At 48.6% G+C, this 22078-nt stretch overlaps 1 protein-coding gene across 2 annotated transcripts in view; it reads left to right on the forward strand.

Moving 5' to 3' along the window:
• Window positions 1-22078, forward strand: part of MACROD1 (mono-ADP ribosylhydrolase 1) — a 1024390-nt gene that overhangs the window by 965849 nt on the left and 36463 nt on the right. For both annotated transcript variants that reach the window (XM_075326035.1, XM_075326034.1), the window contains exon 6: window positions 2385-2506. In XM_075326035.1, coding sequence (XP_075182150.1) covers window positions 2385-2506 — 122 coding nt within the window. The remainder of the gene's footprint in view (window positions 1-2384; window positions 2507-22078) is intronic.

Genomic DNA, 22078 nt, shown 5'->3' on the forward strand with positions numbered 1-22078 from the left:
GTTTTTTTTCCAATGCAATTTTCAAGCATTTTGGGATGGAAAAACACTGCAAGAATTGACATGTCACAGGTTTATTTCTGCACCAAATCTGCAAGGGAAAAAATAAGCAACATGTGCACAAAACTTGAGGATTCTCATTGACTTTGCTGACATAAGGGTTTGTATGCAGTTTTGTGACAAAACTACACTCAAAAACGCATCAACAAATGCGATAAAAATGCACTGTTTACCGTATTTTTCAGATTATAAGATGCACTTTTCCTCCCAAAAATGTGGGAGGAAAATGAGGGGTGTGTCTTATAATCCGAACGTAGCTCACTGGGGGTGGTGGAGAAGGGTCACAGGAGGCCGGGGGAATGCTGCGGGCGGTGCACTGGGCTGCGGCCTATGAGGCAGGGGCCGCCATTCTGAAAATGTCGGCGGTGCAGATTTCAAATAATGGTGCCTGGAGTTGGCGCGTGCGCAGAGCTCTCCGCTCAAGATCTCATCTGCGCATGCGCTGCCTCCGGCCCATTGATCTCCCTGCAGCAGACTTAAGAAAAATGGTAATAATATACCTCATAACCGTAACTTGACAATGTAAGTTCACAGATGCCCCAAAGGGGGCAAACTGTGACCAGCACTTACTCCATTGCATACATCGACAACAGGAAAACCAGAGTATTAAATTGTGCAAAAAATTACAATATTTATTGGGATGTACAAAAACACACACAGGACACACAAAGAATCAACACGGAATGGTCACAGATAAAACCACTAAAAACAGCATGGAAAGGGGATGAGTAACCCTTGAGCAGGGACAAAAAGTAGCTGTGTAGCTATAAAGTGCCCATTACCTGGACCAGTAATGAATGTCTCATACAAATATATCATAAGTTGGTACAACATGTGTAGCAGTGTCAAACAAAAAAGAGACATTATATACCCCAAATCCTGGCAAAAATATGGCATGTAAAGACCTAATAGGCTGTAACAAACACACAATGAACATACTAGTGGCATTGCCTATAGGGTACAAACATAACAGTCACCAGGTTTCTAGGAGAAGAGAGTACTCTGTACAAGAAGTACCATATATTCCAGCAAAGGGTATCCCCACCAAAATAAGCCCCCAAGCCATCCAACGCACGTTTCACCAGAATATAAATGCCCTTGCTTGTGATTACAGCTTCATCAGGGTGGGAAGGCGACTCAAATGAATAAGAAAAATGGTGCCTGGAAGTGACGCGTGCGCAGATGAGATCTTGACTTGAGCCTAGTGCTCCATCTGCGCACATGTCGACTCTGGGCGCCATTTCTGTGAAGCCTGCGCTGGTGACAGTTTCTAGCTGTTCCGCCTGCCTCAGAGCCCACAGTGAGCATCTGGGACACCCGCTGCACCACCCGCAGCATTGCCCTGCTCCACCACCGCCTCTGCCTCCTGAGACTCCGCTCCACCACCGCTGCTGCCCTCCTCCAGTAAGACCGCACCGAATTATAAGACGGACCCCATATTTTTTCCACTTTTTTTCTCTAAATTTGGGGGTGCGTATTATAATCCAGTGTGTCTGATAAAACAAAAAGTACGGTATTTATTTTTTTTCACAGGGTTATGACTTTTTTTTGACCAACTGGTACCTGATTGTTATGTACACCTGATTGTAATTTATATATTGTTATAAATTACCATATGTTTTATGCCAAGTATAAACTATTGTTTTTGATTCTCCTGCAGTCTTCCGCAAGAAGCACAAGCCTTAAAACGTTAGCTTTGTGCTTTCACAAATACCAGTGTAGAGCAATATTCTTCAATGTTTCTAAGTCAAGTACCCCCTACTCAAATAAATTACATCAGATTACGCCCATGGCGATGATCCTACATAGGGCCGCACTTGCTAAAAGCACTGCATGAGGACTGTGTGAGTATCATAGAGCCATAGTACCATGGAGACATGGTATAAGCCGAAAATACATATCACGGGTTATGTACCTAGAGGAGCAACACATCACTTACTGCACATGTTACTTTGTTTTTTTGCTAAGGCTATGTGCACATGTTCAGTATTTGGTTGCAGAAATTTTTGCACTATTTCTGCATCTCTTGGCAGGAAAAATGCAGAGCAAGAATGATCATTTTTGCCACTTTTTTTGTGCATTTTTGATGCTTTTTTTGCATGCGTTTTTCATTTATTTCAATGGTGAAAAAGGCATAAAGAATTGATTATTTTCTGCACCAAATCTGCAAGGAAAACCTCAACATGTGCACTACACTTCAGGATTCTCATTGACTTTGCTGGCATAAGGATTTGCTTGCAGTTTTGTGAAAAAACTGCACCAAAAAAAGTTATAAAAACACAGTGTGCACACGTCCCAAAGATAATTTTGTGGTTTGTTCCCCTTAGATGTTATTCACACAGTGGGGCCCGTGGCACAGGGTAATCCAAGTCCCAGCCAGAAGGAGGAGCTGATGAACTGCTACAAGAACAGCCTGTACCTGGCATCCGAGAGCAAGCTGCGCACTGTGGTGAGAGACGAGCGTCAACAACCGTTCACCATTATTAGTCTATAGGTGTAAAATTTGCATCAATTATATGACTACTAGCATTACAGACATCCTCATCGGGGCTCACAATCTGCATTCCCTATAAGGATGTCTTTGGAGTGTGGGAGGAAACCGGAGAACCCGGAGGAACCCACGCAAACATAGGGAGAACATACAAACACGTCGTAGATGTTCTCCTTGGTGGGATTTGATCCCAAACAACCAGCGCTGCAAAGCAACAGTTCTAACCACCGAGCCAGTATGTGTTGCTAACCACTGAGCTGCCCTTATTTATAATTCTGCAGATTGATCCACAGGATTCTAGACAGTCAGAACAGTCAGTACATTGAGGCCCGTAAGCAGAAAATGCTGTCCAAGTATAGATATAATGGCTAGAGTGTCGTTAATCCTTCATGGATACTTAACTCCTTCTCGCACCACGATATATATTTACACCAGGGCAGCAAAAAGTGTTATATGTTTATGCACGCTATGTCATGTCACATACAGTTGACGTCCCCTGCAATAAAAAGAACAGTCATCCCCACCAAAACCTGAGAACTGAGGACATGGCGGTTGGTGGCCTAATGAAGCCCCCCCAGGTCTCAAAGCCTAATATACTACCTGTTAAAATGAATTGTCACCAGCTTTTTCTTTATCGTTCCTATGGGAGACCCAGACAATGAGTGTTTAGCTTCTGCCTCTGGAGGACACACAAAGTAATACACTTAAAAGTGTAGCTCCTCCCTCTGAGCTTATACACCCCCTGGAGAACCAGATCTAGCCAGTTTATTGCTTTGTGTCAGGAGGCATACATACACACATGCATTCTCATCTGATTTTTGATTTTTGGAAAGAGTTTGAAGAAAAGCGGGTCCAAGTCTGGACCCCCGGCATGTCCCTTCTGACTCCACTGTGTCGGCGGTGTTGTTAAGGTTGATTCCAAGGCTGGAGCCTTACATGCCGCGCTCCTTTGTGGCGCCCCTGACCTGGTCAGGCACCACTGAGTACTGCACCCATGCTGGGGACAGTACAATACAGGTAATCCAGAAGGCTGACCGGGGTGTGGAACACAGGCGCATAGTGATCAGGTCTCACACATGTACCCATGAGAGGACCCCTGGGGATCCCAGGAGGGGGAAAAGCCTTGGCCTTCACTGGAATAGTGGAGGGGGCCAAAAGCCTCCATCTCCTCTCAAGGGGTGTGGTAAGAGAATCTGGTTGCTAGGTGGCGTAGGCAAGAACAGGAGAGGAGGGGCAGTGAGTCAGTTAGAGCAGAACTCCATAGGGCTCAGTGAGGAGCAGACCTGTGGGGCTGTTGCTGTCTAACAGCGCCCGCGCAGTGGCTACTGACGGGGGAGAACGGTCAACTAGGAGTGCTACCCGAAATCCATCTTCAGCTAGAGAGAGAGCAACGGAGTGGGAAGTAAGGAGACTGCTAGAGAGTACCAGGCCCAAACGGGCGGCAGATCCCGAAGCGGAGATAGATCCAGCTTTCTTTTGCTAAACCTGCCGGTGTGGGGCTCTCAAAGCCCACACCACAACACCACAAAAGCCGCAGCCACGTAGCCACAGTTAGGGCCCATAGCTCACAGGAGGCAAGAAGCTGGAGTGATCTGGCCCAGGCGACAAGCACACGGCGAACGAAGGGGAGAGAGGCTGCAGCATCTTCCCTGGGTGACCCCCATAGGGACTCAAAGTCGGGGTCACCCCAAACCACCAAGGGCTAAGGAAGGCGAGTTGGTAGTCACCCTCATAAAGTCAGCCTGAAGGATACCTGGTTCCCACCTGGTTCATCTCAGCTACGCCCGGGCTACTCACCCTGCCATCAAATGTGAGTAAAGCCCTTGAAAGACAGTTCTGCCTGTGTGAGTCATTCTGCGACTTGTAGTACTACGCATCTACACCGGGCCCTGGGGCTTGCCTCACTCTCAGGAGGCTATTCCAACTAACTGCACATACCATCAGCCCCAGGCGACCCTCAACCTGCAGTGGCGGTCCCTACTGGCCGCAATACTGAGAGTGGCGTCACGACAAGAAGAAGATCTCCTACCTGTGACCAGATCCAGCTACGTGGAGTCCCTGAAGGTAATGCACCGACACACAACACCGGCGGGGCTTCACATCTGGCGTCACGAACAGGATAAGGACTAGACCTGTTCAGACAGGTGACCATGTGCCTGGGCGGTCCGCTTGAAAAATTGGAAGCGCCGCCATATTGCCACCATGAGAAGCGCGCTGAAAAACAACAGCAGCCCGCGCTGGAAGAAGTTACCGCCCACGAAGAGGTGTGGCTACCCAGAGATCCCCTGCAGAGTTCTGACCTTGCCAGCTATGAGAGTGGAAGCGTCCAGAGACGTCGGGACAGAAAGGGAGCCAGAAGCCTGCTGCTGGGAGAGGAGCTGCTGAAAGAGGCAGAGCGGAAACTGAACAGCTTGCTACTAGAGGCAACGGCGAGTCCACAGCTGGAGAGTCGTGCAGAAGACGACACAGAAGAAATGGCGTCTGACCGCAGAAACCCAGAACCGGGCTCCGCTGCCTGGTGGTATCGGGAGCTGGCCCAGTTCTGCGACCGACTGGAGACCCGGGTCGTGGAGCAGATCCGAGAAGAACGCATGGAACTTCTGGAGATGGCTGCCGCGGTTCAGGCCTATGAGAGGGGAACCGCACGACGAGTGCCAGACCGGACGGCGACGACTCAGACCCCGATGCTGCCACCGATGGGTGAGTCCAGTATTACCCCTGCCGGCCCGGATGCCCTGACCCCTGCTGCCACGCCCGCGGTCCCTGAAGAGGCGCCCGGCGCGGCGACGCTGAGCCAGGCCGCAGCCACGCCAGGTGCGGCCCGCCAAGCCCAGGCCGCCGCAGCGATGCCCTGCCCGGCCCGCAAAGAACCGGCTGCCACCGCGACCCTCATCCGCGCCGCAGGCGTAACGCTGACCCAGGCCGCCGCCCTGCTAGGCCCGGCCCGCCAAGCCCCGGCCGCCGCAGCGATGCCCTGCTCGGCCCACCAAGACCCGGTCCCTGCAGCGACGCCCAGCCCAGCCTGCACAGATTCCATCACAGCTGCGACGCCGATCCAGGCCGCCGCCGTACAGGGCGCGGCCCACCAAGACCAGGCCGCCGCCAAACAGGGCGCGGCCCGCCAAGACCAGGCCGCCGCCATGCAGGGCGCGGCCCGCCAAGACCAGGCCGCCACCATGCCAGGCGCGGCCCGCAAAGAGATTGCATCACCATTTACCCCGGCCTGCTGCAAGGCCAGAGCAGACACCGCTCCCCAGTCCAAAGAGGTCCCTGCTAGGAAGTCCCTGATAGGAGAGGACCCCGAATACTGGAAGCTGAAGGCTGACCTAGAGGCCCAGTTCCCACAAGAGATGGTGGATCGGTATCTGCTCCCTCCGCACACCCCCAAGAGGGTTCCGGCAACCCCTGCAGCAACCACGCCAAAGAGTCCCCCGCCTGGGCCTGCTGAAGAAAGCCCATCCCCAGCACTGCCACCAAAGGAGTGCCAAGAAGAACTAAGGGGGAGAGGAGGCCAGGAAGCTGAGGAGCTGACTCCGGAGCCACCGGCGGTGGAGCAATACTCAGAGCCGGAGATGTTACCCTATTCCCGTTGGGATGAGGAGGACTTGACACCGTCTGCTGACGAAGACCAGCCCAGAAACCTCACCTGGGGCCCTGCAGGCATTGAGGTAACAGCCCAGCAGAACCCAGCCCGCAAGACCAGGCGTCGCAACAGAACAACGCTGTCCCCTGCACCACAGTCTCCAGAGCAGAGAGAAGTCACAGCCAGAGATCTACAGGAGAAAAGGTTCCTGAGAAGAGCCAAAGCCCAGGTCAGAGGACCCCTTTGCAGAGGAGTAGTAGAGGATTTCAATTTGAGAAGTGGATATGGATTCATTGTAGCCCCTGGTATCAAAGAAGGGATATTTGTCAACAGAAGAGATGTGAACGCTCATCTGCCTAGAGGACACCCTGGCAGAAACTTAAAGATGGGAAATACAGTACAATTCACTATGCATGAAGGCGAAAGAGGATTGTATGCGCTTGATGTAGTGCCATGTCCCAAGGAAGAAAGAAAAGACAGAGATAAAGAAACAGATGCAGCAAAGGAAACAGATGAAGATCAAGAAAGAAAAGACAAGGAATCTACAGATGAAACTACCTCAGACGACGACAAAGAGCAAGAAAGCAGCAGGTGCCGCAGCCCAACAGGCCAAAGCCCTGGTATGGAGGAGTAAAGGAAAGTAAGAAGTTCAGCAGTTAGAAAGTTAAAGTTTTGAAAAGTTTGTTTTGCAACGTTTACGTTTAAGCATGTGCCCACAAAAACTATTGTGAGAAAACCATAAACCTTAAGGCTATGAACTGGCTATAGCCACAAACTCTCGCAGTGTAAATAGTTACACCAGAGGGCACCACCGCCACCAGAGTCAGCCTGTTTAGGGGCTTGGCTCGTCTGCAACCAGGAGGAGCCCGTCCGTATATAGGGCCTTGGCTCACCTGCGACCAGAGAGCATGCCTGTTTATGGGGCCTGGCTCTCCACCACAAAGAGGGTACCTGGTCAGCACCAACTGTGGAGGCCGCCTCTGCATCCTGCCAGAAGAGGCTGAAGGCGCGGATCCACCAGGCCAGGTATACCCTGAAACCACCAGCCCATGTAAGCCGCCTCTACATCCTGCCAGAAGTGGCTGAAGCCGCGGCCAACGTGAGAGGGTTTTGGGTGGGTTAACGGACTTGTGGGTGGAGGGTGGTGATGTATGGTACCTGGTGCTTTTAAATGTTTTACATGTTTTAATGTTTTATGCATTTTAAAATGTTGTCTTGCAGCCCGAGGACGTGCTGGTGATAACTAAGGGGGAATGTGGCGCCCCTGACCTGGTCAGGCACCACTGAGTACTGCACCCATGCTGGGGACAGTACAATACAGGTAATCCAGAAGGCTGACCGGGGTGTGGAACACAGGCGCATAGTGATCAGGTCTCACACATGTACCCATGAGAGGACCCCTGGGGATCCCAGGAGGGGGAAAAGCCTTGGCCTTCACTGGAATAGTGGAGGGGGCCAAAAGCCTCCATCTCCTCTCAAGGGGTGTGGTAAGAGAATCTGGTTGCTAGGTGGCGTAGGCAAGAACAGGAGAGGAGGGGCAGTGAGTCAGTTAGAGCAGAACTCCATAGGGCTCAGTGAGGAGCAGACCTGTGGGGCTGTTGCTGTCTAACAGCGCCCGCGCAGTGGCTACTGACGGGGGAGAACGGTCAACTAGGAGTGCTACCCGAAATCCATCTTCAGCTAGAGAGAGAGCAACGGAGTGGGAAGTAAGGAGACTGCTAGAGAGTACCAGGCCCAAACGGGCGGCAGATCCCGAAGCGGAGATAGATCCAGCTTTCTTTTGCTAAACCTGCCGGTGTGGGGCTCTCAAAGCCCACACCACAACACCACAAAAGCCGCAGCCACGTAGCCACAGTTAGGGCCCATAGCTCACAGGAGGCAAGAAGCTGGAGTGATCTGGCCCAGGCGACAAGCACACGGCGAACGAAGGGGAGAGAGGCTGCAGCATCTTCCCTGGGTGACCCCCATAGGGACTCAAAGTCGGGGTCACCCCAAACCACCAAGGGCTAAGGAAGGCGAGTTGGTAGTCACCCTCATAAAGTCAGCCTGAAGGATACCTGGTTCCCACCTGGTTCATCTCAGCTACGCCCGGGCTACTCACCCTGCCATCAAATGTGAGTAAAGCCCTTGAAAGACAGTTCTGCCTGTGTGAGTCATTCTGCGACTTGTAGTACTACGCATCTACACCGGGCCCTGGGGCTTGCCTCACTCTCAGGAGGCTATTCCAACTAACTGCACATACCATCAGCCCCAGGCGACCCTCAACCTGCAGTGGCGGTCCCTACTGGCCGCAATACTGAGAGTGGCGTCACGACAAGAAGAAGATCTCCTACCTGTGACCAGATCCAGCTACGTGGAGTCCCTGAAGGTAATGCACCGACACACAACACCGGCGGGGCTTCACACCTTCACCATCCCACCTGGGCTCTGGCTTGAAGTGGGAGCCAGCACGGTTCTCCATGCTTTGCAGGAGACCGGTCTCCATCCGCAGCCCTTCAGGACCCTGCTGGACCGGAGCACTCATCCCCAGGGACTTGGAACCCTGCGTCTCAGCAAGCTAAGTACCTGAGACGTTTATATTTGGGGGTCCCTGTACTTTATTGTTGTGGGAGAGTGTGCTGTTTGTGTTTTATGACATTTCCGGCGGGTTCTCTGGCTGTCGCCTGAGAACCGCGCCGATGGTGCCTGCGCATCGGCCGCACCGCTCAAATTTAGGCCCCGACTTCGCCGGAGGCCTAGTTTTGGTTTCTCTGCCCTCGCATGTCATTCATGCAGAGGGACAGGCTCGGCTCTGCCCGGCGGCCGTTCTGCACAGGGGAGGGACATTCCTCACTGCAGTGTATGTCCCCTCCCCTGTAGGTCTCTATGGCCCTCCAGATCCTGCTCCTTAAGCAAGTCCCACCCCCTCTCTTCGCTCCGGCGGCCATTTTGTCAGCGTTCCCCCTGCGATCAGTCATTGCAGCGCTGGTCTGCAGCATCTCTGCTGAGGTGCTTGGGGTCTGGGCTTTGGGATCTGGAGGGCACACAACACCGCTCCAGCAGTCTGGTAAGCCACAATCTCTGGTTGTGGACCTCTGTATATACTCTCTGGGGGTCATTCTCTGTCAGAGCCCCCACTCCAGCAGCATGTCTCACACGAGGAGCAAGGCTCCAAAGCTGTATTCAGTATGCACTGCATGTAAGCTCCTACTGCCTGAATCGAGCACCTATCCACATTGTGATGCCTGCTCTAACCTGACGGTGCCTCAGCCTGGAGTCTCACTCCCAGGGGTCTCTCAGGCTGCTCCTGCTCCTGTGGCTGAACCCCCGGCTTGGGTAGAATCCTTTTCTAAGTATCTCCCAGTCCTTTGCTGAGTCCATGGGACTTCTGTCCAAGACTTTGCTGAATATGCATCAGCCCCCTTCACAGGGTGCCTCTGCTGCTAGGGGTCTCTCAGGACCGGAGCTCACAGAGGATTCATCATCTGGTCCCAGACCCCGTCCTTCTCAGAAGAGACACAGGGTTCCCTCTCCTTCCTCGTCCCGCGGCTCTGATTCAGGAGCTGACTCGCAGGACCAGGAGGATGCCTTTACTGGGGGCTCGGAGGCTAACTCCATATACCCCATTGATCTGTCCGAAAGTGACTCAGATGTTAGTGATTTGATTGCGTCCATTAATTCCGTACTGGACCTCAATCCGCCAGTATCAGAGGAACAACCCTCCCTGGCAGAAAAGCACCAGTTTACCTCGCCTAAAAGGGCAAAGAGTGTGTTCTTTACCACTCCAGTTTTCAGGCCACTGTGACCAAGCCCAGGCCCTGTCCTGACAAACGCTTCCCAAAGCGTGGTTCTGATGACCGTTTTCCCTTTCCACCTGAGGTGGTCAAGGAGTGGGCTCACTCCCCAAAGGTAGACCCCCCGATGTCTAGACTCTCAGCCCGGACCGTTGTATCGGGGGCTGATGGCACCTCTCTTAAGGATTCCACTGACCGACAGATTGACCTTCTGGCCAAATCTGTATATGAAGCGGCAGGGGCCTCGTTCTCCCCGACTTTTGCAGCAGTGTGGGCTCTCAAAGCCATATCTGCTTCTCTAGAGGAGATGCATTCCCTCTCCAGGGAATCTATGCCCGAAATGGTTTCCTTGACTTCCCAAGCTTCAGCTTTTTCATCCTATGCCATGTCTGCCATGCTGGAGGCTTCTCAGCGCACTGCGGTGGCTTCGGCTAATTCCCTCGCTATCCGCAGGATCTTGTGGCTTCGAGAGTGGAAGGCAGATGCTTCTTCAAAGAAGTACCTTGCTGGACTCCCTTTTGCTGGGTCCCGGCTGTTCGGTGAACAGCTGGATGAAATTATTAAGGAAGCTACTGGCGGGAAGAGTACTTCCATGCCACAAACCAAAACCAGAAAACCTATCCAGGGCAGGAATCAGTCGAGGTTTCGTTCCTTTCGTTCCTCCAACTGGTCGTCCTCTAAGCCCTCGGCCTCGTCCACTAACTAAGCCAAGGACCAGAAATCCAACTGGCGCCCAAAAGCGCGTCCACAAAAGACCGCAGGAGGTGCTGCCTCCAAGGCAGCGTCCTCGTGACTCTCTGCCCGCTCCAGCAGCATCCTTAGTCGGTGGCAGGCTCTCCCACTTTGGCGACGCGTGGTTTCAACACGTCTCCGATCAGTGGGTGCGGGATATCATCTCCCACGGCTACAGGATAGAATTCTCTTCCAGCCTGCCAAACAGATTTTTTCTGTCAACTCCCCCCTGCTCCAAGGCCGCCGCCTTCTCTCAGGCCGTGGCATCCTTGTGCCGGTTCCCGCCCGGGAACGGTTCAGAGGTTTCCACTCAAATCTCTTCCTAGTCCCCAAAAAGGACGGTTCCTTCCGGCCCATCCTGGATCTCAAGCTTCTCAACAAGCATGTTCAGGTGCGGCATTTTCGCATGGAGTCTCTGCGATCAGACATTGCCTCAATGACCCAAGGGGATTTCCTGGCATCCATCGACATCAGGGATGCCTATCTGCATGTGCCAATTGCAGTTTCACACCAGCGTTGGCTACGTTTTGCAATCGGAGAGGAACATTTCCAATTCGTGGCTCTCCCCTTCGGGTTAGCCACGGCCCCTCGGGTATTCACCAAGGTCATGGGAGCAGTGATTGCAGTTCTGCACCTCCAGGGGTTGGCAGTGATTCCTTACCTGGACAACCTTCTAGTCAAGGCTTCATCCAGCGCAGACTGTCAGCGGAGTGTCTCGCTCACTCTTGCCACTCTAGCCCAATCCGGGTGGATTGTCAATCTTCCCAAATCCACTCTGACTCCGACCCAGAGTCTCACGTACCTAGGGATGCAGTTCGAGAGTCTGCCAGCACTTGTGAAGTTGCCCTTAGTCAAACAGCAGTCCCTCCAACTGGCGGTGCGCTCTCTGCTGAGGCCCCTCCGTTATCCCCTCAGGCGCCTGATGCAGGTGCTGGGTCAGATGGTGGCCTCCATGGAGGCGGTTCCCTTTGCCCAGTTCCATCTGCGTCCTCTGCAGCTGGACATTCTCCGCTGTTGGGACAAGCGGCCTTCCTCCTTACAGAGGTTAGTGGCTCTGTCGCCACGGACCAGGAGCTCTCTTCAGTGGTGGCTTCGACCCCTCTCCCTGTCCCAAGGGCGCTCCTTCCTGACTCCGTCCTGGGTGATTCTCACCACGGATGCCAGCCTATCCGGCTGGGGAGCGGTACATCTCCACCACAGAGCTCAGAGCACTTAGACTCCGTCCAAGTCAGCCCTTTCAATCAATGTGCTGGAAACCAGAGCTGTGCTTCTAGCTCTCCTAGCCTTTCACCACCTGTTGGCGGGCAGGCACATTCGAGTCCAATTTGACAACGCGACAGCGGTCGCCTACATCAATCACCAAGGCGGGACACGCAGCCGCCTGGCAATGTTGGAGATACAACGCATCCTTCAATGGGCGGAGGACTCCAAGTCCACCATATCCGCAGTCCACATTCCAGGCGTGGAAAACTGGGAGGCAGATTATCTCAGCCGTCAAACCGTGGACAGTGGCGAGTGGTCCCTATATCCGGCAGTTTTTCACTCAATCTGCCGCAAATGGGGCACTCCGGACGTGGACCTAATAGCATCCCGTCACAACCACAAAGTTCCCGTTTACGTGGCTCGCTCCCACGATCCTCAGGCATTCGCCGCGGACGCTCTGGTTCAAGACTGGTCCCAGTTTCGTCTGTCCTACGTGTTTCCCCCTCTAGCTCTCTTGCCCAGAGTCCTGCGCAAGATCAGAATGGAGGGCCGTCGAGTCATCCTCATTGCTCCGGACTGGCCCAGGCGAGCTTGGTACCCAGACCTGCTCCTTCTGTCCGTAGAGGTGCCTTGGCATCTTCCGGACCGTCTAGACCTTCTCTCACAAGGTCCGTTTTTCCGCCAGAATTCTGCGGCTCTCAGATTGACGGCATGGCTCTTGAGTCCTGGATCTTGACGGCTTCTGGTATCCTTCCTGAAGTCATCTCCACTATGACTCGGGCCCGTAAGTCTTCCTCCGCCAAGATCTATCACAGGACTTGGAAAATTTTCCTGTCCTGGTGTCGCTCTTCCGGCCATTCTCCTTGGCCTTTTTCCTTGCCGACCCTCCTGTCCTTTTTACAGTCTGGTCTGCAGCTAGGACTGTCCCTCAACTCTATCAAGGGACAAGTCTCGGCTCTGTCAGTACTGTTCCAGCGGCGTATCGCCCGGCTGGCTCAGGTCCGCACCTTCATGCAGGGCGCGTCTCACATCATTCCACCTTACCGGCGGCCCTTGGATCCCTGGGACCTCAATTTGGTTCTCACGGTTTTGCAGAAAGCCCCCTTTGAGCCTCTTAGGGAGGTCTCTTTGCATCGTCTTGCACAGAAAGTGGTCTTTCTAGTGGCCATAACTTCCCTCAGGAGAGTCTCCGATTTGGCTGCGCTCTCTTCGGAGTCACCTTTTTTGGTTTTTCATCAAGATAAGGTGGTTCTCCGTCCGACTCCGGACTTTCTTCCTAAAATGGTCTCTCCTTTCCACCTTAACCAGGACATTACCCTACCTTCCTTTTGTCCGGCTCCTGTTCATCGCTTTGAAAAAGCGTTGCATACTCTGGATCTGGTGCGTGCTCTCCGGATCTATGTGTCTCGCACCACTGCTCTTAGGCGGTGCACCTCTCTTTTTGTGCTAACCACAGGTCGGCGCAAGGGCCTCTCTGCTTCTAAGCCGACCTTAGCCCGTTGGATTAGGTCGACCATTTCGGATGCCTACCAGTGTTCTCAGGTGCCTCCCCCGCCGGGGATCAAGGCACACTCGACCAGAGCTGTCGGTGCCTCTTGGGCTTTCAGGCACCAGGCTACGGCTCAACAAGTCTGTCAGGCTGCCACTTGGACTAGCCTGCATACCTTTTCAAAGCACTACCAAGTGCATGCTCATGCTTCGGCAGATGCGAGCTTGGGCAGACGCATCCTTCAGGCGGCTGTCGCCCATTTTTGAAGTTAGGCTCCGCCTACTTCTTAGTTTTTCTGTTTATTCCCACCCATGGACTGCTTTGAGACGTCCCATTGTCTGGGTCTCCCATAGGAACGATAAAGAAAAAGAGAATTTTGTTTACTTACCGTAAATTCTTTTTCTTATAGTTCCGTATTGGGAGACCCAGCTCCCTCCCTGTTGCCTGTTGGCAATTTCTTGTTCCTCGTGTTATCACCGGCTGTTGTCGTGGACAGAGTCTCCGGTTGTTCCAGTTCTTGCTCTGTTTTTACTTGTGGGTGGCTATTCTCCTTCAGCTTTTGCACTAAACTGGCTAGATCTGGTTCCCCAGGGGGTGTATAAGCTCAGAGGGAGGAGCTACACTTTTAAGTGTAGTACTTTGTGTGTCCTCCGGAGGCAGAAGCTAAACACCCATTGTCTGGGTCTCCCAATACGGAACTATAAGAAAAAGAATTTACGGTAAGTAAACAAAATTCTCTTTTTTTCCCCAAAAACTGTTTGGAGGAAAGGGGGGTTGTGTCTTATAGAGCTTATGCACTTAGCTTTAGCTGTGGAGGAGGCAGTGGTGAAGGAGCGGCTTACAGGAGGCAGGAGCTGGTGTTGGGGCTAACAGTGTGCCCGCTAATAAAGAAAATGAATATTCACTGCTCCCATAATCCCACCCACCTCTCAGCAACAGCCTCAGTGCCGAGAGGTGGGAGGGATTATGTCTGTGGGGAGCAGTGAATATTCATTCTCTTAAATAGTGGGCACACGTGAGTGCCTAGTTGCTGCAGGAAGCCCGTGAACTGGGTGATATTGTGTGCCCGCTATTAAAGAGAATGACTGTTTACTGCTTCTCACCCCTATAATCCTGGGCATGGGGAGCAGTGAATATTTCGACAGCTGACGTCTGTGTGTAACTAGGGTACATGGCATTGACGTCATGTGCTGCGCCACTTACACTCTGAAGTCGATTGCCGGCATCAGAAGAGGACACCATCATTTTATTTGTTTTTCACGTGTCCAGCGAGGTGGGAGACATATACACCAGCACATATATATATATATAGCTATAGCTATATATTCCAAAATGGACCTAGGATTAGAAACCTATACCAGGATGGGGATCATATTCACGAGGATGGACTCAGGACGGAGACATATGTACCCATCCTGATATATATGTGTGTGTGTGTAATAATAATAATAATAATTTTATTCATTTATATAGCGCTATTAATTCCACAGCGCTTTACATACATTAGCAACACTGTCCCCATTGGGGCTCACAATCTAGAGTCCCTATCTGTATGTCTTTGGAGTGTGGGAGGAAACCGGAGCACCCGGAGGAAACCCACGCAAACACGGGGAGAACATACAAACTCCTTGCAGATGGTGTCCTTGGTGGGATTTGAACCCAGGACCCCAGCACTGCAAGACTGCAGTGCTAACCACTGAGCCTATGTGTGTATATATATATACACACATACTGAGTGTATGTGTGTATATATATATATATATATATATATATATATATCCATATATACCCAGGATGATGGCCATAAATGAGAGGATTGGAGTCATATATCTCAGGATGGTATAAGGATGGGGAGCATATATACTAGGATGGAGTACATATACACTAGGATGGGGGACACATACCTTTCAAGGGGCCCAAGATGGGTGACATATGTACTAGGATAAAGGCCGCAAATACCAGGATGGGATCATACAGTTAGGTCCAGAAATATTTGGACAGTGACACAAGTTTTGTTATTTTAGCTGTTTACAAAAACATGTTCAGAAATACAATTATATATATAATATGGGCTGAAAGTGCACACTCCCAGCTGCAATATGAGAGTTTTCACATCCAAATCGGAGAAAGGGTTTAGGAATCATAGCTCTGTAATGCATAGCCTCCTCTTTTTCAAGGGACCAAAAGTAATTGGACAAGGGACTCTAAGGGCTGCAATTAACTCTGAAGGCGTCTCCCTCGTTAACCTGTAATCAATGAAGTAGTTAAAAGGTCTGGGGTTGATTACAGGTGTGTGGTTTTGCATTTGGAAGCTGTTGCTGTGACCAGACAACATGCGGTCTAAGAAACTCTCAATTGAGGTGAAGCAGAACATCCTGAGGCTGAAAAAAAAGAAAAAATTCATCAGAGAGATAGCAGACATGCTTGGAGTAGCAAAATCAACAGTCGGGTACATTCTGAGAAAAAAGGAATTGACTCGTGAGCTTGGGAACTCAAAAAGGCCTGGGCGTCCACGGATGACAACAGTGGTGGATGATCGCCGCATACTTTCTTTGGTGAAGAAGAACCCGTTCGCAACATCAACTGAAGTCCAGAACACTCTCAGTGAAGTAGGTGTATCTGTCTCTAAGTCAACAGTAAAGAGAAGACTCCATGAAAGTAAATACAAAGGGTTCACATCTAGATGCAAACCATTCATCAATTCCAAAAATAGACAGGCCAGAGTTAAATTTGCTGAAAAACACCTCATGAAGCCAGCTCAGTTCTGGAAAAGTATTCTATGGACAGATGAGACCAAGATCAACCTGTACCAGAATGATGGGAAGAAAAAAGTTTGGAGAAGAAAGGGAACGGCACATGATCCAAGGCACACCACATCCTCTGTAAAACATGGTGGAGGCAACGTGATGGCATGGGCATGCATGGCTTTCAATGGCACTGGGTCACTTGTGTTTATTGATGACATAACAGCAGACAAGAGTAGCCGGATGAATTCTGAAGTGTACCGGGATATACTTTCAGCCCAGATTCAGCCAAATGCCGCAAAGTTGATCAGACGGCACTTCATAGTACAGATGGACAATGACCCCAAGCATACAGCCAAAGCTACCCAGGAGTTCATGAGTGCAAAAAAGTGGAACATTCTGCAATGGCCAAGTCAATCACCAGATCTTAACCCAATTGAGCATGCATTTCACTTGCTCAAATCCAGACTTAAGACGGAAAGACCCACAAACAAGCAAGACCTGAAGGCTGCAGCTGTAAAGGCCTGGCAAAGCATTAAGAAGGAGGAAACCCAGCATTTGGTGATGTCCATGGGTTCCAGACTTAAGGCAGTGATTGCCTCCAAAGGATTCGCAACAAAATATTGAAAATAAAAATTTTTTTTTTGGGTTTGGTTTATTTGTCCAATTACTTTTGACCTCCTAAAATGTGGAGGGTTTGTAAAGAAATGTGTACAATTCCTACAATTTCTATCAGATATTTTTGTTCAAACCTTTAAATTAAACGTTACAATCTGCACTTGAATTCTGTTGTAGAGGTTTCATTTCAAATCCAATGTAGTGGCATGCAGAGCCCAACTCGCCAAAATTGTGTCACTGTCCAAATATTTCTGGACCTAACTGTATATACCAGAATGGGACAAGGATGGGGAACATATATACCAGGATGGAGGACACATATACCTGGAAGGCCTCCAGGGTGAGGGACAGGAGTACAGAATTGGGGTACATTACTTCCATAACAGTGTCAGCAGCAGATCTCCCTCCATAACAGTGAGCTATGACCACATTTTTTGCTTCAAATCCCCCCCCCCATTTTCCTTCTGTAAAACTTAGGTTCCCGGTGAGTCTTATAATCTGAAAAATTCAGTATATGATCCATGAAAAGTCAAAAGTAACATAATCCAGTCCACTACTAGAAAAAAAAAGTGTAACTATGCAAATAAACGTTTAGAATATGTATATATATTAAAAAAAATTCCAATACTCCTGCCCGATTGTGAACAGGGGCTTCAATTCCATTCTGTGCATCCTGATAAAGAAAAGATATGTAAAGCAAGGAACGTTGAGGCATAGATGAAAGCTACAGATCCCAGCAGAGTACATGCCCAGTGGGCATTTCATTCCTTATTTACATACAATGCACAACACTTTAAAGTGCTTCTCTAATGTAGGCAAACAGCCTAAAATGTAGAAAGCCCTAAAGATCATGTTAAGGAAGCGGTAACCATATTTCAGGTTCCTGAGATGACTGATAGAAAGTGATCACTGCAAAACATTTAGTATCAATTTATCTACTTCTGGACCAATCATAAACTACAAACATCAGGGCAGTCCATGTTCTACGCTAAACATTCTACAATGTTACAGCACAATAAAAATTATTTTGTATCAGCAAGGTTATATCAATAGAAAAATTTACAAGAGTAGAGTTATGAGGTCAAAATGGTATAGACAGACAATTATGTATACAAGAACACAAATTAATTGGCAGATCCCCTGGAAAAAGCGGCTAGCGAAACGGACGTCGGGGCCTCCCACCTGCCACCACGCTCTGCCTTCTCACCAGGTAATTTGGCCTTCCATCATTCCCCCCCCCCCCCCCCATAGCCTGTGCCAGCGGTGAATTTTGCACCTGCTTTTACTGACCCACGCTGTCACAGTCCTCTCATCGCTTTCCAGACACTTTTCCTCCTTGATTTTTCCTATCTACCCCTTGATCCTCAGTCTGTGGCGGTGGGGAGTCCTGTGCCTCCACACGCGCAGGGCCCTTCACTGCCACGGTCTCCCATATACCGGTCTTTCATTCATCAGGCAGAGGCAGGGTTGCTCGTGCACCTTTGTTTACCATTTTCTTTCATTTCTTAATCTTCCCTTTGGCATTCCCTGTCTTGTACAGGTTTATGTATCTGGGCTTTTATATACTTTTCTTTGATGGTCATCATTGGTGCACCTGTTTCCCCTACATCCATACTGCCCCACACATACTTCATTAAGTTTTTTGTAGATTGTCCATCCCCTCACATTTACTTGAACCTATTGGTATCCTTTTACTATATTAACCCACTGTGGTCTGTACAGATGTTCCTTGTGACACCGCAGGCACACCTGGTTACATAGTGCCTGTTTTGATCGGCCATCATCTGCTTCTGGCTCTTATATATACATATTTTTACACCATTGGCTTCTTACATTCTACCCTCTTTTTCCCCCTCCTTATTTCCCCTCCACTCTGGAGGGGCCTTTCATATTTTCATATCTCAGGCCACTACCTTGGTTACATATATTTTCATCTATTACTTTGGCAGCTCCATTTGGGTGGTGGCATGGTTCTGCCAATTCATTTGTGTTCTTGTATACATAATTGTCTGTCTGTACCATTTTGACCTCATACCTCTACTCTTGTAAATTTTTCTATTGATATAACCTTGCTGATACAAAATAATTTTTATTATCTAATAAAATGTATGTTTTTTTGCATACACTTTGTGCCATTTTTCTTCTTTGCCCTCTTTGTTTACAATGTTTTCTTCTGAAGTTGGCACCAATCCTGAGGGATCCTGTGGAGGTTATCCCCCAGTGTACATATAAAATAGCCATGTATTTTTTGTTTATAATGTTACAGCACAGTAGAGCAGATGCGAGAGTCGGGATCGAATTGCCAGGCACAGCCAGACTCCCCATAGGAAAGGCAGAGACAGTATATGACTGACTTTGCCTTCATAATTACTATATACACAGCACTAAATTACATCACTATCTCCTCCAGACCTAGTGATCACTAAGAATGAGAGTTAGCGCTGCTTGGTCCTAGAAGACCAAGTCAGCTCTGCTAAGCAAAAAGGAGTCTGAATTTACCCTGTATGTAGGGTTAATATATCAGCCCCAGTTACAGGGAAAATGTAAATAAATAAAAAAAGTATTTAATGTTAAATTTCCATCCAAAGGTCTTTTATAACTTTACACGGGAGACAATATGTGAAATAAATAAAATTGACGTCAATCCAATTAGCTGTTACTAGCCGCGCCCTCATTGAACATACAGTGGGAAAAATAAGTATTTGAGGCACAGCCGATTTTGCAAGTCTTGCCACCTACAAAGAATGGAGAGGTCTGTAATTTGTATCCTAGGTACACTTCAACTGTGACAGACAGAATAAAAAAAAAAAATCCAGAAAATCACAATAAAATGCAAATTAATTATTTAAAAATCATACAATGTGATGTGATTGATTTTTTGGGGGGATTCTGGCTGTCACAGTTGATGTTACCTGCAATAAAATTACAGACATCTCCATTCTTTGTAGGCGGGAAAACTTGCAAAATCGGCAGTGTATCAAATACTTATTTTCCACACTGTGTGTGTGTGTGTGTGTGTGTGTGTGTGTGTGTGTGTGTGTGTATGTATATGTATGTATATATATATATATATTATATATACACACAGTACAGACAAAAAGTTTAGACACACCTCATTCAAGGAGATTTCTTTATTTTCAGGACTCTGAAAATTGTAGATTCACATTGAAGGCATCAAAACTATGAGTTAACACATGTAGAATGAAATACTTAACAAAAAAGTGTGAACTTTCAACTGAAAATATGTCTTATATTCTAGGTTCTTCAAAGTAGCCACCTTTTGCTCTGATTACTGCTTTGCACACTCTTGGCATTCTCTTGATGAGCTTCAAGAGGTAGTCACCGGAAATGGTCTTCCTACAGTCGTGAAGGAGTTCCCAGGGATGCTTAGCACTTGTTGGTCCTTTTGCTTTCACTCTGCGGTCCAGCTCAGCCCAAACCATCTCGATTGGGTTCAGGTCTGGTGACTGTGGAGGCCAGGTCATCTGGCGTAGCACCCCATCACTCTCCTTCTTAGTCAAATAGCCCTTACACAGCCTGGAGGTGTGTTTGGGGTCATTGTCCTGTTGAAAAATAAATGATGGTCCAAATAAATGCAAATCGGATGGAATAGCACGCAGCTGCAAGATGCTGTGGTAGCCATGCTGATTCAGTATGCCTTCAATTTTGAATAAATCCCCAACAGTGTCACCGTAAAGCCCCCCCCACACCATCACACCTCCTCCTCCATGCTTCACGGTGGGAACCAGGCATGTAGAGTCCATCCATTCACCTTTTCTGCGTCGCACAAAGACACGGTGGTTGGATCCAAAGATCTCAAATTTAGACTCATCAGACCAAAGCACAGATTTCCACTGGTCTAATGTCCATTCCTTGGGTTCTTTCACCCAAACAAGTCTCTTCTGCTTGTTGCCTGTCCTTAGCAGTGGTTTCCTAGCAGCTATTTTACCATGAAGGCCCGCTGCACAAAGTCTCCTCTTAACAGTTGTTCTAGAGATGTGTCTGCTGCTAGAGCTCTGTGTGGCATTGACCTGGTCTCTAATCTGAGCTGCTGTTAACCTGCGATTTCTGAGGCTGGTGACTCTGTTAAACTTATCCTCCGCAGCAGAGGTGACTCTTGGTCTTTCTTTCCTGGGGCGGTCCTCATGTGAGCCAGTTTCTTTGTAGCATTTGATGGTTTTTTCCACTGCACTTGGGGACACTTTCAAAGTTTTCCCAATTTTTCGGACTGACTGACCTTCATTTCTTAAAGTAATGATGGCCACTAGTTTTTCTTTTTTTCTTGCCATAATACAAATTCTAACTGTCTATTCAGTAGGACTATCAGCTGTGTATCCATCAGACGTCTGCACAACACAACTGATGGTCCCGACCCCATTTATAAGGCAAGAAATGCCACTTATTAAACCTGACAGTGCACACCTGTGAAGTGAAAACCATTTTCGGTGACTACCTCTTGAAGCTCATGAAGAGAATGCCAAGAGTGTGCAAAGCAGTAATTAAAGCAAAAGGTGGCTACTGTGAAGAACCTAGAATATAAGACATATTATCAGTTGTTTCATAATTTTTTTGTTAAGTATTTCATTCCACAAGTGTTAATTCATAGTTTTGATGCCTTCAATGTGAATCTACAATTTTTAGAGTCATGAAAGTAAAGAAAACTCTTTGAATGAGAAGGTGTGTCCAAACTTTTGGTCAGTACTGTTTATATCTTTATTTATATATATTTATTTATTTTATTGTTTATTTTTTATTTTCTTATTTTCATATAGAAAAGGAAACAAAATTGCCAACATTAAAAACAAAAATAGTCTAACATAACAGAACTTGATTCAAACAAGTCATTTTCTGTTGATATATTCACTTTAATATAACAGGAATTCAGAGAGATTTCAACTCTAAAGACATTGAAATTGCTAACACCGCACTGGACCTTAGTGCAAGATGCAAATCCAGATTAGTAAAATCAAACTCATGCAATATATTTGCCAGGTTCCTTACCTTTGTATGTTGATGGTATCTATATACTGTATATTAAGTATAATAATCATTCAAAGAAATACTAATTATTCTCCAAAAGCGGCCCACCATGCATCATATTTTTAAAGCTTTCAGATTAATGAAGAGATAGTGAATTAATACTAATTACTCCAGTAAGGCTTGCAATATCTTGGGTCATCAGGTAGTTCTGTTCCTGCAATGCTGGAGCTTTGATCTAATACTATGTGTTCTGTTATAAATAAATGGGCGTCTGCCATGGGAAATGTGCACATTTCTCTGTTGGTAGTTAATACGGCCTACCTTGTAATATGGATATCCCTGGTTAATATGTTTGATCTTAATATGATTGATTACAGGTGTGAGACATTCAGAGGGAGCAATCAGTTT

The sequence above is a fragment of the Anomaloglossus baeobatrachus genome, chromosome 10, assembly GCF_048569485.1.
Source record: "Anomaloglossus baeobatrachus isolate aAnoBae1 chromosome 10, aAnoBae1.hap1, whole genome shotgun sequence".
Lineage (NCBI taxonomy): Eukaryota > Metazoa > Chordata > Amphibia > Anura > Aromobatidae > Anomaloglossus > Anomaloglossus baeobatrachus.